General features: G+C 36.3%; 1 protein-coding gene across 1 annotated transcript in view; it reads right to left on the bottom strand.

Moving 5' to 3' along the window:
• ARAP2 (ArfGAP with RhoGAP domain, ankyrin repeat and PH domain 2) overlaps positions 1-16,885 on the bottom strand; it is a 120,285-nt gene that overhangs the window by 81,455 nt on the left and 21,945 nt on the right. The window contains exons 8-10 of the mRNA XM_027686640.1: positions 15,978-16,047; positions 10,013-10,133; positions 7,192-7,373 (exon numbers count right to left, since the gene is read on the bottom strand). Coding sequence (XP_027542441.1) covers positions 7,192-7,373; positions 10,013-10,133; positions 15,978-16,047 — 373 coding nt within the window. The remainder of the gene's footprint in view (positions 1-7,191; positions 7,374-10,012; positions 10,134-15,977; positions 16,048-16,885) is intronic.

Here is a 16,885-nt window from a genome sequence, read left to right on the forward strand (position 1 = left end):
AAATACTGTGTTTTTCTGTTTCATTGTCACCTCAAACCTTCTTGTTGCACATACAAAAAAACCGTCGTCATTTAACTTTCTGCGTATATATATACACATATATATATATACACAGAACATATACTGATTATACAACCTCTCAGGTTAATGGAATGCAGAAATAACTTGTTCATGTGATTTCAAATACATAAATAACTGAGACTTTGCCTACCATTACAAATGGAAGTTCCCCTAATGATGTTCTGCTTCCTATATTATTTTGATCCAATACATTATTTTACCATGGGATTTGAAGCCAAGTTAGTAGTTCTTAAAAACAAGTAACATATATAGTGATGGACAATGGTCTCAGGTAATTCCAGTCCTCCTAGAGGAAAACAGATTTCCCCAATATTGCATGAACAGTATTATAACCTTATGACAAATAGACCTAAAATCTTCTTCAATTCCTTATGCATGTGCTGTGCCACCACTATATAAAATCTTCAGAATAGTCAAATAAATCCTACTTTTCTTCACTGTTAATTTTTAAGTGATCAAGGTAGCTGGCTATATATGTATTAGTCATCCAGAAAGCTTGACTTAGCATTACTGAAAAACTGATGACTTTGCCATTTTCTTTCCTCCTTCCCTACCCTTCAGTCCAAACTAGATTTTTATCATTGTGGAAGCATTAAGCTTCCTACCATGTTTCATGCCGCCTTCCTTAGGTGTACTTACATCTCAATGAGATCTTAATAGCACAAAAACAAATGAACAGGAAAACATCCTCACAGAGCGAAAGTTTAACTGCATGTAGAAGAATTTAATATTAACTTTTAAATCTTTTTTGATAGAAGTCCTGTTTATGCCCTTTCCCATGTTCTTTAATAATATATTCAACAACCTAGAGCAACATAACGCAAAAATATTTTTGAATGTAAAATGCAGATCTTCCCTGTAAAGGTGGTCACTGACACATTTTTCTTCTCTGATTGAACCACTTACACAATGTATTATTTTAAATGCATTTTTTAATCTTTTTTGGAGTAAGTGTGCAATTAGTTTAAAATTGAAGAAGCAATGGTCAGAACAACAACAAACCTTTCCCCCACTCAACAAGATTTCTTGTAATCATTCATTTTGTATTACAACAAGCAAAAAAGGAAGATTTTAAGCTTTCTTAGACAATTCAAGTTATTTTCTGTTCAGTTGTTTCTGATGTCATGCACAGTAATGATCATTGCCATGGTTTTGAGTGTGGAAAATTGGAATGAACTTCTTAAGGAACTGCTGGAAAATTAGGAATATGACCTTAATCTATCATCTCAGCTACAGTTTGATGTAAACAACCATATTTAAAAGAGGCTGAAACATTTGATTCCACCAATGTATTAGTATATTTGATCTTAAAACACTTCTTTGTATTAGTCTTTCCCCTCCAACGTATTTGGTATATTTTTGGGTTGTTATGTTTTTGTTTTTTAACATCTTGCTACAGATTTGTATTGTTCTGAAGCAAGAGCAATGCCAAAATGAATCAAACAACATAGGGTAAATGTTCTTTTGTTTTTCTATGAACTCCACTTACTTAAGGCATTCCAGAACAAGCTCAGTCATATGTTGTAAACATGCCTGATCACAGTCTGCACTAGCAATCAAGTACAGTACAGGCTCGTCAGAGAGTTTTCCAGTTATTACAAATAACAGTTTATCACCCCGAAATCTCCAAAAGCACACATGTTCTTGGGACACGGGGCATGAGGATGGGAGACAAGGATGGGGAACAGGGGGAACACAGTGACAAGAATTACACTTTTTCTTGTTCTCTCATTCTCCATAATTCCTCCTTCCACTGCCACACCCCAGTACATACTAGGCACTTCTCTCTTCTCTCACCATCTATCAATCACCTGAAAGGTCTTCTCTTTCTCCCTCCTGCTTTCTTTTGTTGCCTTTAATACTGTACCTTTTTCCATAACTTCCTTTTCAAAACTGTCAGTTGCTTAGCTCAGGGTTCCTCATTAGATCTCAAAACCTTTAAGTAACTATTTTGCTTTCTTCTCAACTTGCATTCAACTCCTCTCCCCAATTTTCTTTCATACTTCTGTTGCCACCACCTTGGATTCATTTCATATTCACAAATATAATCACAATGATACACCGAAGAATCTCCATACATTAAAAAGACTTTCTCATGTTGCTTTAACATGACAACCAATTATTACCCCTTATCTTCAGGACTTCATTTAACTATTCTTCTTTGGTTACCATCCATTGTTAGACACCTTTGGCTCTACTTAACAGATACTTTAGTTTTTGGGGGGTTTTTAAAGTGTTTCTCTTTCACATTCATCATGTTAATGATTATTAATTAGGATTCCCTTTTCTCCAGGGAAAACCAGAAAATTTCCTAATGAACAATACCCTTTTTAGAGTATCATTATAAATTCCCATTCCTATATACCAAAAAGCCACAAGTCTTCCAAGGCTGCCTGAGTCCCAACCACATCATCTCTCACAATGAATTGCACAGTATCATAGAGTGGTTTGGATTGAAAGGGACCTTTAAAGATCATCTAATCCAGTCCCCTTGAAATACGTACCCAATATTAGCATCTTTCAACTAGGTCAGGATGCTCAAAAACACCTCCCTTTAAGCCTGTGTTTCTTAACAGGGATAAGAGCACATCTCTGCTCTTATGCACACAGAGGTCTGTGCACACATCCCTTCTGCTTCCCTCCACCAACATCCAGATCACTTCCTTTCTTTCAGGGTGCCAATCTCAAGCATCATCTTTGGCTTGTCCTTTTAGCTATCCTCATATCAGTTCTCTATATTATCCTACCCTTTGCCATCTTCTACCTGTTTAATATCTTTTCCTGTAATACATCTTTTGGTGTTGTCCAGTTTTGCTTTAAATGCACCATTAGCATTGGAGAGGAAATTAAAAATTACTAGGCACTCTTACTGGTTCATTCAACTCGAAAAAACATTTCCATCTGCCACACAGCAAATCATTTCAACCTTTGACAAAACAGAAAACCCTTTGAAATCAACAGGAACATTGAGCCAAAATGAAATCAAGAGGTCTCCAATAAATAATGGATACCATTGCTTGTAATATCAGAGAGAATACTCATCACTATTCAAGTTTTAACTTGTAGTCATGCATGAAGAAAACACTTCACAAGTAATTATGGCACACAGCCAGCCATACATAGAGTCTTTATATTTGACAAAGTTTCCTCAGATACCCCAGGTAAATACATCTATTTCAGAACCACCTAAAGCAGTAAAAAAGAAGATCCTGATTTCTCTTTTAAAAGCCAAATTCTGGCACAAAAACTATGATGCCTAGGCCCCCCCAACTTTACATATCAGTGAACCTTAAATATAACCTAACAAAGGGGGTACATTTGAGCAGACCAGACAAGCACCTGTCAGCCCTTCTGATGGTAACAGAGGGGAGGTTATTACTGGCACCACCACAGCAGATTGACATTTCAAGCCAATGCTTGAGTTGTCATGAAGGATCAGATGACATGTTTTTATACAAGCATGAATGACTTTGAAACAGAAATGGGGATTTCAGCAAGCTGCAAGTTGAACAAATTGATTCTGTACAACTTATTTTTCACTTTTGCTCCAGACAGGAAGTTTAAGAAATTTACACTACGTGAGGAGTCAAAGAAATTGATGGTTTCATACTAGCACTATATCACTGCCAGAAGTTCAAGCTAAACCAATCACTTTTTAACTAGAAATGGGCCTGAGACATGATGTTCTGATCTCAGTCTGAACTTCACAAAGTTCATGGTGGTTATGTCAGGATTTGGCATTTGGCTTAGGATCTTCTCCACTTTTTACAGTGCAGAAAATTTTTTTAAAGTAACAGTGGGCTCTTCTCTATCAAGTTTAATAGAAATCAATGAATCACCTTGATCCAATCTCATTTCAGCATTGTAAGAAATCTAAATAGGTGTCTTATAGCACTGCAGTTATAATAAACTCCTCTAAGGCTCTGTGGTAATCATTCTAGTATGGATGTGAATTCTAATATGAACAGGATTTGAGGACATCCCTGGACAGATTTGCCTAGTAATTACTGGCTGAAGTGCAAACTTGAGACAGGGAAATATTTTTAGATCAACAGCGCCCTCTAATGGACCAGTGCTGTATTACTGGGGTTTTTTTCAGCATTGCAGTAAAAATAATTCGGTTTTCCACTTGAAATTAAAACACAAGAGGTACCAAAAGAATTGCAGGCTATGAAAGCCTAAAGAAGGAAAATATTTCTCATCTTCCCCAAACATCCAGAAATTGCATAAAGAAAGGATATTGTTCAAACTGAGAATCTAAAAAGAAACCTCTCAGGACCATTTGTTATTTTTGGTTTTAAGTAAATAAGCTTTGGGAAGAAGCTGCTTTTGCACCATTGTTTGCAATATTTATACACACAGGAGGAGTTGACAGGCTGGCAGCATGTCTAACCATTTTGTTTCAGGGCTTGATTTTGGTTTGCCTTCTGCTGCACTGCAGTCAGTGATCTCTGCAGAGCATCCACATAGTAGAAGGGAATAAATGTCTAGTAAAAAGGTTGTATAAGCATGTGCTTTCATGATCAGCTAAAGGAATTCTGAACTCCATGATGCTGAAAGAGCAGAGCAGACACAACCTACTATACAGCTGCACAAGTAATAGAACCAACACACATGCACACTCACACAAAAAAACAACTTCAGAAAAAATCTGTAAATACAGAAATTGATGGGGGGACAGGGGGAGCAGTCTTAGATTATCTGAGTCATAATCTGCACTCTGAAAATGTAGAAAAGAGCAATCAAGAACCCTTCAACAGGGACTGGCTCTGCAACAGTTTTGTATCAACATGCACAGTCAGAAAAACTGTGCCCAGTGGGCAGAGCTGGGAGTGCCCTTTATCAACAGAGAGGATGAATGCCTCTGCTCGAGGCAAGGAAGATGCTCCCAACAGTTATATTCAAGAAAGTAAGAAAGAAGAAAGCAAAAATTTGGTACCGTAACTCTCAAGAGGGACATAACTAGTTTCAAATGACCTATCACCCTGGAAAAGAAATGCCTCCACAAGTCTGTATACCTTTGTTCCTTAATCAAGAAGCTCAGAACATCCCTAAGGACCACTCTAAAATATTCAGGGGCATAACATTCAATAAGCATCAGTTCTGAAGGGAAAAGTGGGTCATTAACAACGAACATCCACAAAACGAGGATTTTCACTGATGAGAATTCTTTCCATGGATTCTCCCTGATGAAATACCTGGAAACCCCATGACGGAAAAGTAACATCGAGCACTGCAGCACAGTGTGGATCATCCCACAAGCAATGACTGTAAAGTAGGTTGGCCGACTTCATTCTTTCTACTTGATTGATGCAAGGGAACGTCAGTGAAGTACAGGGTCTTAGAATGGAGGGGTGGTGTTTGCATTTTGGTTTTGTTCCTCCTTAAAGACCTACAGCTGTAAACTTTACTTAAATAAATGAACTAACTGACAGGTCACCTGTTCATTACAATAATCAAGACTGAGGATTTCAGTATAGATAAAGAGTACTGTGCCCAACTATGAAGACCAATTTCTCTCCATGATGCTTATTTGGCAAAATATATGCTGTTGGTTTAAATTCAAACGGCACATAGCAAATACACTTTTGGTAACACATTACATATCTAAGTCACGGAGTTTTGTTATAGCTACCGAACAGCATAAATCCATAAACTGTGGTGGGTTGGTCCTATCTGGATATCAGGTGCCCACCAAAGCTGCTATATCACTCCACTCCTCAACAGGACAGGGGAGAGAAAATATAACAAATCATTGAGAGACAAGGTAAGGACAGAGAGAGATCACTCACCAGTTACTGTCATGGGCAAAACAGACTCAACTTGGGCAAATCAGCTTCATTTATTACTCATCAAACCAGAGCAGATAATGAGAAATAAAAGCAAATCTTAAAGCACCTTTATTCCCACCTCTCCTTTCTTCCTTTTGATTTACTCTTTCCCACTCAGTGGCTTAGGTGGACAGGGAATGGGGGTTGTGGTACTTTGCTGGTCTTCCCTTCTCATGTTTGCCATGCAAACACAATACAACACTTTTGATTAGTTGGCTGTTGACTGACCTCAAAGAATTTACCTAAAAGGTAAAACTTCCTTGGAGTACAGTAAGTATAAAGAAAAATAGGTCTTTCTCAGTATCAAATCTCCTCTCTGGGAATGAATAATATTGAACGTTACGTGGTCCCTCAAACCCACTCAAATAATTTCACACGTAAGAGGATAACAGGAGAGGAAGTGAGATCAACTCCAAAATGACAAGTCTTACTAAGAGACCATTCATATTTGAAACAAGGGTTTGCCTGTACACAAATTTGAAAGAAACTGAGAACAAGACAAACATGTAAAAATACCTGCCCCAAATGTCATTCCAGGTTCCAGCTACTTGTGAGTAACCAATTTCCTCATACAGAAATAACATCTTCCATTTAATGTCCTGAAATAGACTCCTTCCACTAGTTCACACAACCATTGATTGAACCCAGCTATCCCCATTTATTCCCTACCCATGCCATCCTAGAGAGTTCCACAGATAAGTACTTCATGTTATCATATAGTCACGCCCAAAGCAAAACCAAAAGCCCTAGATTTTGGGAGCTGAAATGATAGGCGTACTTCATGTTTTTTAATACTGGATTCGTTTAAAATATTACAGTGCACAACAGAAACTGGTCAATCTACATTCTCAAAAACACAAAGAACATTTTGAACATTTAGTTGAAGTATCAGTTACATACCATAATGTGCTTCTGTTTAACACACTTTACAGAGCAGTAAATAAAGACTGAAAACAGCGCACAAAATAGACCTTCTGAGTGCTTATGGTCGACATTTTAATAGTGAATTGATCCCAGTCCTGACACTAGCATGCTGTGACACTCAGAGCTCTTCACTTCACCTCACTATATATTCGCTCTTTTCTATTGTACAACAGACATAATGATACTTTGCCTGCTTTGTGAAGCCTTCTGAGAATTGCAGCAATAAAGTACTACACAAAAAGAGATATGCATTTATATTGAAATGCATCTATTCACAAGGAGCCATCAATTTCCAACTCACTAGTTAAACCATCTTTATAAGCTTTCATTCACAAAAAGCATATGAAAAAGTTACCTGCTCATTTTTGCAGATCCATAAAGTACTCCCCTGAAGTACAATAAAGATTTTGGCTTTGTATCCCTTCAGCTCAAGGTATCCGCTTTTCTCAGGGGCGACAGAAGTTCGAGACTGAGAGTTATTATCCGACAGCAATTTCAAGGCATTGAGCATCGTATTAACCCAGTCATTTCTTTCTTCTAAACAGGAAAAAAGTTAGTCAAAGGCAATTAGTTAAGCAGCAGGTCCATTCTTCTCTACACATTAGTTTTCCCATTCTTCCTAGCATGCTATGCTGGTTGATGACATAGCTATACTATGTAAGAGATAACATTCACCTTGAAGAGGAGGTGTAAATAAAAATAATGAGAATATGTATCAGTGGAGATGTTAGCAAAGACAGCCATTCAGTTAACTCCCAATAATCAACACACAAATCAAAATAAATTGATGATGGAGATTCTTAAAATCATGACTACTAATTCTAAGATGCTGAATTCCAGGCAACTTAAAGACTGAGGAAGTAGACAGGTGGCATGTTCATCTTCTGGAAGCCAAATCAATGGGAAAGAACTACTACAGTTATGCAAGCAGAAACCAGGGAGTCTAAATTTCATCTGTCACTAAAGAGGCAAGCCATCACCACTGCTATTCCATGTTTGGCCACGCTTCTAAGCAAAACACTTGGCAATTTACAATCTATTCCATTAAGGTGGAGTGGTTAAGCTTGATATTGTCAAGGGTACTGAATAATCAAGAAAATGAATGTTTGAGTATCTTTGCATGCATTATTAATTTAACATCTTACAAATACATGAACACAAGGAGGTGAAGTAATAAAGTTCTACTCAGTCTCATTCACTATGTTCAGATATTTCACCAGACTAAGATCGATATACTTTAATGCTGAGTAGTCTGAATGAATTAGACTCCCCTTATGCAATTGGAATATCATGAATATTTCAACTGTTTGCTCTGAAAGATTCAGGTCATAAAATATATTGGGGGCGGGGCAGGGAGGAATGGAAAGTTGTATCCACAGTATATATAAAGTTGGCAAAATTAGTGTTGAACATTGCAAAGTGCAACATTAAAACAACAATGTGCTTACTTCATAACTGTAATGTAGGCAACATGAAAGAAAAAATACACAAATTTAAGCATCATAAAACACTTTGAAGAAGAGGAAGACTAGCCTGAGCAACTAGCACAGGGAATGTGATCCAAGTGTTCCTGTTAGAGGTTTTGTATTAATACATATATGCTCTCTTGAAACACTCCAGTGATCTTTTCAAAGTACTTTAGAATAGCTGAGGGCATCAAATTACCCTAGAAGTGTTTTTCACTCCAATTAACCAAATCTCACTGCATCTGAGCAGATTATGTTCTAACTCATTGCTAACCCCTGATTAGTTAATTTTTTGCCCCCAAATGCCTCTAAACTTTCCAAACCATTATGTATAATGTTTTCCCTATAGATATTTAAATCCATCCAAAAATATGTTTTTCTGATATATCAAAATACATATAAAAGTCTCCATTTCAAAATCTTTGAAAGAAGGTAAGTACCCTTTGAATAGTCCCAGAACAATTCTCAACCACAAATCCACAGAAGTAACAGCATGAAGAAACAGGTTTGTGCACATAACAGAAATCAAGCAGGGTTATATACATACTTTACTATGAATATATCATCCAGTTCTGGAGTAAGTAAGGACCAAATTCCTTGCCCAACAGACATTTTGAACCTTAAGTGAACAGCTTTACAGACAGGCTACTATGTCCAAAGACGGTTACATACTACATGAAAATGGAATTTCATGTATAACAAGTGGTTGCTCTGAATATATTTTATAAGTCAGTATAAGTTGTAAATATTTTTATAGTAGTCAAGGGCAATGGTCCATAAAGCAAATTGCAGCCTTACAAAATGTATTGCACCAAGATGGTTATGTTCCCATTTATAAAGAATTTTTAAAATAGATTTGGAAGAGAAATGCAAAAATAATAAAGAAATACATACTTTTAAACTCAGCTAAAAGCAGGGAAATGCCTGAAATTATTTGAGCCAAACTTGATAAGAAGGATTTGCTCACTGATGCTGCACTCCTGTTACAGCCTGCAGCAAATGTTTATAACCAAGCTATAACCCATAAAAATGGGATTTGATAATGGAAATGCTGAGAGACTCTTAGGTATAATGGCTCTGGCATGTACTGCTGTAAATACACACTGCATATCTCTTTTTTCTAGGTATTCATTTTTATTTTATTGTTTCCATAAATAAATCATACATGCACTGATATTGATTCCACATATTACAGCAGTAGGTTGATAGAGCATTCAATTAGAAGGGATACTAACTTTCTTACTACAATTTGAATTTTTATTCTCTATCAACACATGACTGAAAATACTGTATAAGGCAGAAAACCTCTGATTTCCTTTGATCACAGCATCACATTCCAGCCACCAACTTCATTGCCTCTTTGTAAATTTTGTATCAAGTGTTGACTTGGAGGAGCACACGGGCTCTAAGAGCTGCTAGTGAGACCTGAGGAAAGCCCAAACAAATTAATCTTTGGGAAAAATGGGGGAGGAGGCAGAAGAGTTGGGAAAATAGTCTTCTCATTTTGACATTTTAAAAAGCCATTCCCCAACAATTTCAGTTGTACTTACAAAGGTTACAGTTATCTTCAGTTTCACTTTATGAGCTCAAACCAGCTGGATTCCAAAAATATTTCTGGTAATATAACTAGACCTATTTCACAAACATAATTTATCAGCAGTGATTGCATGTTTTTTTGGCAATTGTTATAATTACACATCATCTACTTACCTTCTTTATCCACACGGAAAACAAAAGTCCTATGGGATGTGACAACTTCAAATTTATTCTCCCCATGAACTCTTACTGTTGCTATAGCAGAGAGCAGTATTATTCCCTTTGAGAACACTTCCTGTAATAAAAAGCCAATAGAAATATTTATTAACTCTCATGGAATGTTAAATTTCTCTCAGGTAATACTACTTGTCATAGTGTTTAAGAAGTTCACATATACAGTGTGTGCTCCTACAAGTTCACCACACTTAATAAAGTTGCATTAATAAGTAAACCACTACCTTACCCATCACCAACTTCATTGTTCTGGACCTGTCCACATCTACTACCTTCTAAAATAGAATAAAATCCTATGGTGAAATAGAATGTGTATATTTGAGATAAAACTTCATAAATTGTCCCATGGCATTAATATTGCAAAACATCAAACGTTCCTAAATTTGCATTTTTATGCCAAAGTAAATTACATTTAATATCTCACAGAAAAATAATTTAAAAACATATAATCATTACACTTGTAGGATAGAATCAGACATAGGAAAAAACTGTGCTTTCTACAGGCAGAGAATTCTAAACATTTTTTCTGTTCCCCCCCACACTGCCCCTTCAATGGCTAGCCAATAAGAAAAGTAAATTCACTGATTTATCCCTCAATTTGAACACAAAGGGGGCATCACTCTGGAAAAATATGTTTTCCTGTCAGTACTAACAAGAATGCTCTAGCTTGGATCAGGTATGTACTTTTCTGCTATACATCTGTGCTGGTTTTGGCTGAGATACAGTTAATTTCCTTTATAGTAGCTAGTATAGGGCTATGTTTGGTGATGGAAATAGTGTTCATAACACAGAGATGTTGTACCTATTGCTGAGCAGTGCTGACACAGTGTCAAGGCCTTTTCTGCTCCTCACTCCACCCCACCAGTGAGGAGACTGAGGTGCACAAGAAGCTGGGAGGCAACACAGCCGGGACAGCTGACTCGAGGGATATCCCTTACAATATGGCATCATGATCAGTATATAAAACTGGGGAAAGAAGGAGGAAGGGGGAAATGTTCAGAGTGATGGAGTTTGTCTTCCCGAGTCACCATTTAGTGGGATGAAGCCCTGCTCTCCTGGAGATGGCTGAACAACTATCTGCCCATGGGACGTGGTCAATGAATTCCTTGGTTTGCTATGCTTCCACATACAGATTTTTCTTTGCCCCTTAAACTTTCTTTATATCAATCCATGAGTTCTCATGTTTATTCTTCCAATTCTCTCTCCTATCCCAGTGGGAGAAGAGTGAGTGAGTGGTTGGTGAGTGGTTGTGTGGGGCTCAGTTGTCAACTGGGGTTAAAGCACAATAATTTGGGATCAGTGCAAATTTTCCCCACATTTGCAAATTTCCAACTAGGAATCAGGACAACTGACTTGGACAAAAAAGCAACACAGGAAAAAGGAACTGCTACAAGTACCTTCTTCACGTAGCTCATCTTTTAACCTAACTAACCTAAGTATTTGGGGGGGAGGGAGAGGGGAGCAGAGGAAAGGTCAAGCAGACGGGCACTTCAGAAATACATCTGCACGATTTCTGGATTCCAGAGTTAATGCTACACCTGTCCCCACTATGCTTTGATCAATCGGTTTTCTGACCAAGACGATTCAGATATACTGCTAAAATTTATGTTCCAGACGCAGTAACAGTCCAAGAGTCAGCTCCCCATAAAGAATTTGTACTGCAATAACTTTCCTCCCAAAGTATAAATTATAAGACTTTATACAAGGACTTAAGGAACTACTGTGAATGCTAAGCATTAAGGATACATTGGATCATTTTTTGTGTACTGAGTTTAATATACTAATGATTTTCACCAAATAAATACTCTTACATTGTTTCGCTTTGAGGTACTAATACATGCCAGTAAATGTAGTTTAGCAAATAAATAAATAGATATGTTGAAATACAGCAGACAAAAGCATGTTACTATAGTTACACACAAGAAATAGAATGATTATAATATTGGACCTGTTTGTATTACGGTTATATTTTTAAAAAGAGTGATTTTAACATATTTGTAATAAGGTTGGATATTATGTTAACTACTGATCCTTCTAATGGCAAAACAAACTTATTACATGTACTATTTCTGTAGGTGTTCAGATATAAATATATTATGGAGTTTGCAGACATCTACTGGTTGTATTTGGTACTACTGTAAGGGAATAACTCAGACTGCTGGAAGTCACAACTATTTTATTTCATTTGCTCAAAAAAAAAGTCAGTTCCCTTTTAAGCTGAGCATAGTTTTGCTTTGCTGTTTAAACAATCATCCATCATACATATGCTTCTCCAAAGCATACATATTTTCAAATACAGTTTAAACTATAATAATTTATCAATCTTTCTTCTGCAGCAGCATTTCTTTCATGTGCAAAACTAATGGCTGTTAAAAAGCCCTTGTTGATCAAGATACAGTATCTCTCTTTGAAATACTTCAGAGTAGAAATTAGGTGAATTATTTAAGAATATAGAAAACAAAACCAAACAAATGCAGCCAAGAACCTCATAGATATTTATTCTATTACAGAGTGGTGTTCACTAGTTTTAGAGCTGCTAAAAAGTTATATGACAGAACAACTTTCTAGAGGAAAAGTAGAATGTTTTGGTGGGTTTTTTTAATATCAGCTGCTTCGATGGAAACTTTTATTTTCAAATACAGCCCAATGTCACTCCTTGACAACTGTGATTCAGAGTTGGGCTAAAAGATCCTGGAAAATACCATTTTGCACTGCTTTGGCTTTTCTTCCTCAACAGATTAAGTATGACCTATTTGAAGAATGACAAATTTATTTTGCAGTGATCATTGTTCTTTGTTATGCTCATATGTAACCATAACACAACAAAATACTGAAGTTCTCCATATGAAAAGGCAAGACTCTTCTCTAAATCACTAAGATTTCCCGAAATCACCTAAGCTGGTTTAAAATAAAAACTTTCAACATAACTAGCAGTTTTTGCCTTATTATAAAGTAACATCAGAGCACCAGGGTTCTGTCAAAAGTTGGAAGAAATTTGAAACAAAACCTGTGCATATTGGATAGCTGAAAAAAATTCTCCAATTCCACCTTCCTCTTTCCTGTTTACTCTCACTTCAGTTAACTACAGTCTATTAAGACAAAGCCATCAACTTTCTCAGAACAAGGAACGTAGAAGAAATGAGAGCACCACAGATTCAAACCAAAACCTTCCCTAGGTCAGATGCTGTTTGTTCAAAACTAAAGACCCTTCTCATATATGCAGATACAAAGTAAAGAAGAGATCTCTATCAATTAGAAGCTGATGCCCAACTAGAACAAAGCTAGAGAAATATTTATAAAATTAAGGTTGAAATCATTCAGAGAAGCACTCATATGGGCATTTTCAGGAGTACTACTCTACATCTTCCCTCTCTATCCTTCACTAATTTCACTCTTCATTAGCCATGTAGCACACTTCCCCTTCTTCAGAACCTCACTCCTCTTCTGTTCCTAATGTGAATGACAAATAGAGCTATTTAATATTGCTAGTGTTTCTGGATAAAATAAACATTTTCATTACACTGAGTCTACTCTTATCTGCTTGTAATAATCAGAAAAATATCAGTATGGATTGGTTTCCATTTGAGAACTATTTTTAATTGATATGTGAAACCAAAATTACAGCAATTGCTTTATAACATGCTTGTCCGTGTAGGAACGTGCTTGGACAACCACAGATTAGAACAGACAGAACTCGCCATTAAGATCTAAAGTTAAAACAACCATTTCTCCATTTATATATATATATATATATATATATATATATATATATATAAATACAAATATAAATATAAATATATATATATATAGCTATTTAGCTAGGAGGGGAGACACGCAATGACTTGCAATGAGCCGTATAACTACCCTCATCTTTTACGAGAATTATCTCCTGCGCTGTGTGCAGCTCCTGATGGGTCTGCAAATAGTTGCTCATGATCTCAAAGTAACAACACACAATCAACAGCAGGAACATGCTGCTATCCATCTCGCAGGAAACATGAATGCGCTTAGTATGGGAGTAGTGATTCAGCAGAGACCACTGCACCAAAAACTCACATTCCCCAATGACACCACTGCTCACTCAACACAATCCCACTGTGCATTAAGAAATACTGGTAGCCAACTATATTTTCCTCCTATCTGCATGATAGTTTGAGTTTCACCAAATCCTCAATTCCCAGAATTTTCTTCAGGCCTTGCAGTTCTCAGACATACAGTTCTTCGCATATTTGACTCACCAAATTAATAAGTCAGACACCCAGACTTAGTCAAACTGTATACACATACAGACCAATCAGCATCTCTTTCAATCCCCAGAGTGAAGTTTAGACTCAGATTTGAGGAAAAGTGAGACAAAGAGGCTTCAAGACAAGTGTTCGCAAGCTCCTGAGGGCCTAACCTACCACAGAGCCCTTTCAAACAGAGGATGCAGAGTTGGTAGCTTCATGTGACACGCTAAATGTTCCCTTGAGCAGAAGGGAAGACTTCTGGAATCTCTTATGACAGGTGAATGTGTAACAAGTACTATTCTGGAGTAATTGACCTCCAAATAACATTTTCAGTAACTTTCAAAAAAAAAAATCTCCAGTGCAGATACAAGATTTAAAATTCTATATTATCATTTCTTTCCCTAATTATGCTGCAGACAGTGTTAAGCAAATCCCATTGCTGTATTTTTTCAAGTCTTTCTTAATGACTAACCCTGCTTTTCTGCTCCTCTGAAGCCTTGGGATCAATACCACAAAGGGGTAACATTTTTTGTCACTGCTATCCAAATGTTATTCTATTGTTCCCTTCACCTGCAAAATCATGTCTTCAACTGTAAGTGAAGCAAGGTAAGCAAGTGAAAACAGATTGTTTCAAGTTCCCAATCAGTAGGCATAAAGATCAATGTAAATAATTTTTTGAGCTTGTTCTTAATTTCCCACTCCTTCACAAATAAAGTCTTATCCTACTTCAGTTCTTACACCCCTACCCCATCATAAAGCATCGATAGGTCTCTTACTGATTACAACCAACCAGCATACTGTTTGGGAACTTTTACCTGAAAATGTATATTCTTCCTAATTTAATATGCATCTTCAACAGGAAATGCTTTCCAGCATTTAAAATAATATGCACGTAACCTCAGCTTCCCCAAACATGCATATTGTACAATCATCTATCACTTTTGAGTTTAAGAAGGTCTTCTTCATTACTTCCAAGAGGAGAAATTAATTAATCACAGAGCAAAAGAAAGAAGAATTTTGTAGTGTGCTAGAGTATTACATGGAATTACAAGAGAATTACAAGGAATATACTCTTTGTTGAAAACCATGATTTACAAATCCTTTTTTGCATCACATATAAGAAGTGAACTACTTTAATTGAAGCAACTAATGAGTCTGCGAATATTTTGGTAAGATTCAATCCTCAGGTACAGAAGCAAAAACATCCATAAACATCACAGTACCATGCTGATTTTGAACAGACCCATTCAAACCTAACCTTGTTCAATGCCATGACATACAGGAAAGAGACATTTTTAATCAAGGAATCAACAAGTGTATAGGTTGCAAAGAGACTTTCCAACCACCATCAAAATAACACTTGTTGTCTTAAATATGTTTAGCATGATCTGTTTTGCAGACTGCAGCAGTGTCACACTCTCACTAAAGTTAAAAAAGCTGATATCTACCTGAAAAGGTGAGGAATACAAACCCTTCTAGGAAACAAAAGGATGAACAATACATGATGATTTCAAGGACACTTTAAAGTATTTAATAATATCTCACCCTATTACTTTACAATTAAAAATTAATTTAAGATGAATATTCATTTGTAATTATTTCATAATTTCTTAATGGTAACACGTGTATTACATGGATGCATTTTGTTCTAAACATGACCAAAACACATCACTTACCTTTTCATTATTATAATAAGAAATGCTGTCTCCATCAAATTTAACCCAGCGCTTCTGAAACACGCGTTTGCTGGGAATAAAAAAATTAACACAGTTAATATTATAAACACAAGCTAACACTGTCTTTTAAGACTGTCTCAAGCACAAATTATAGAAAGGTTTACTTGAGTTTTGCTTGAAGCTAACAAGGATGAGAACTGACTTCTTACTGGAAATCAACTATGCTGAACATAGAGCAAAACTTTAAGTACTACAAGCTCTGTTCACATACTTTCCAAAAATGATAGCTGAGAACCTAAAATGACCGTCTCATTGTCATGCTTACGAGAAGGAAATCTTTGTTTATAGGCTACGGTATCTCCAATCATAAACATCAACACATCTCCTCAACACTCTCTTTCCTGGCTGATGAATAAATAGCAGTCATACCACATCTCTCAACAAGTACATCATGAAATTTCATTTCAATGTGTGTTATCAATTGGATATCATTTGATTATTTCAGTATCCAGTTAACTCATGCTCTATAAGGACTTTCTAAGAAAATGTATTTTTACATGAACCCAAAGTAGTCCATTATGCTCATTAAAAACACTGGCAGCCTGTTAGTTACCATCTATAAAAGTTTCAATTCTAAAATCTATTAAACAAGTTAATTAAGCAGCAACAAGACCCCACTAATGTCTTTTCCCAGCATTATTTCCTTTCCTGCTAAATGAGTGCTCTCCTTTAGGATTAGTAGACTGTGATAGTTTATCAAAACTTTAATCAAATAGCAGCTCTGGCTTAATTAACTTGTATTATACGACTACAATAAATCATCATTTTTCATAACCTGGAAAGGTCAATGTAAAATGGCCTTTCCATTAAAATGTCAATAAATTTCAAGATGATGCAGGGAAGAGTGA

The sequence above is a fragment of the Neopelma chrysocephalum genome, unplaced genomic scaffold (assembly GCF_003984885.1).
Source record: "Neopelma chrysocephalum unplaced genomic scaffold, ASM398488v2 Primary Assembly neopelma1_71, whole genome shotgun sequence".
In the NCBI taxonomy this organism is placed as follows: domain Eukaryota; kingdom Metazoa; phylum Chordata; class Aves; order Passeriformes; family Pipridae; genus Neopelma; species Neopelma chrysocephalum.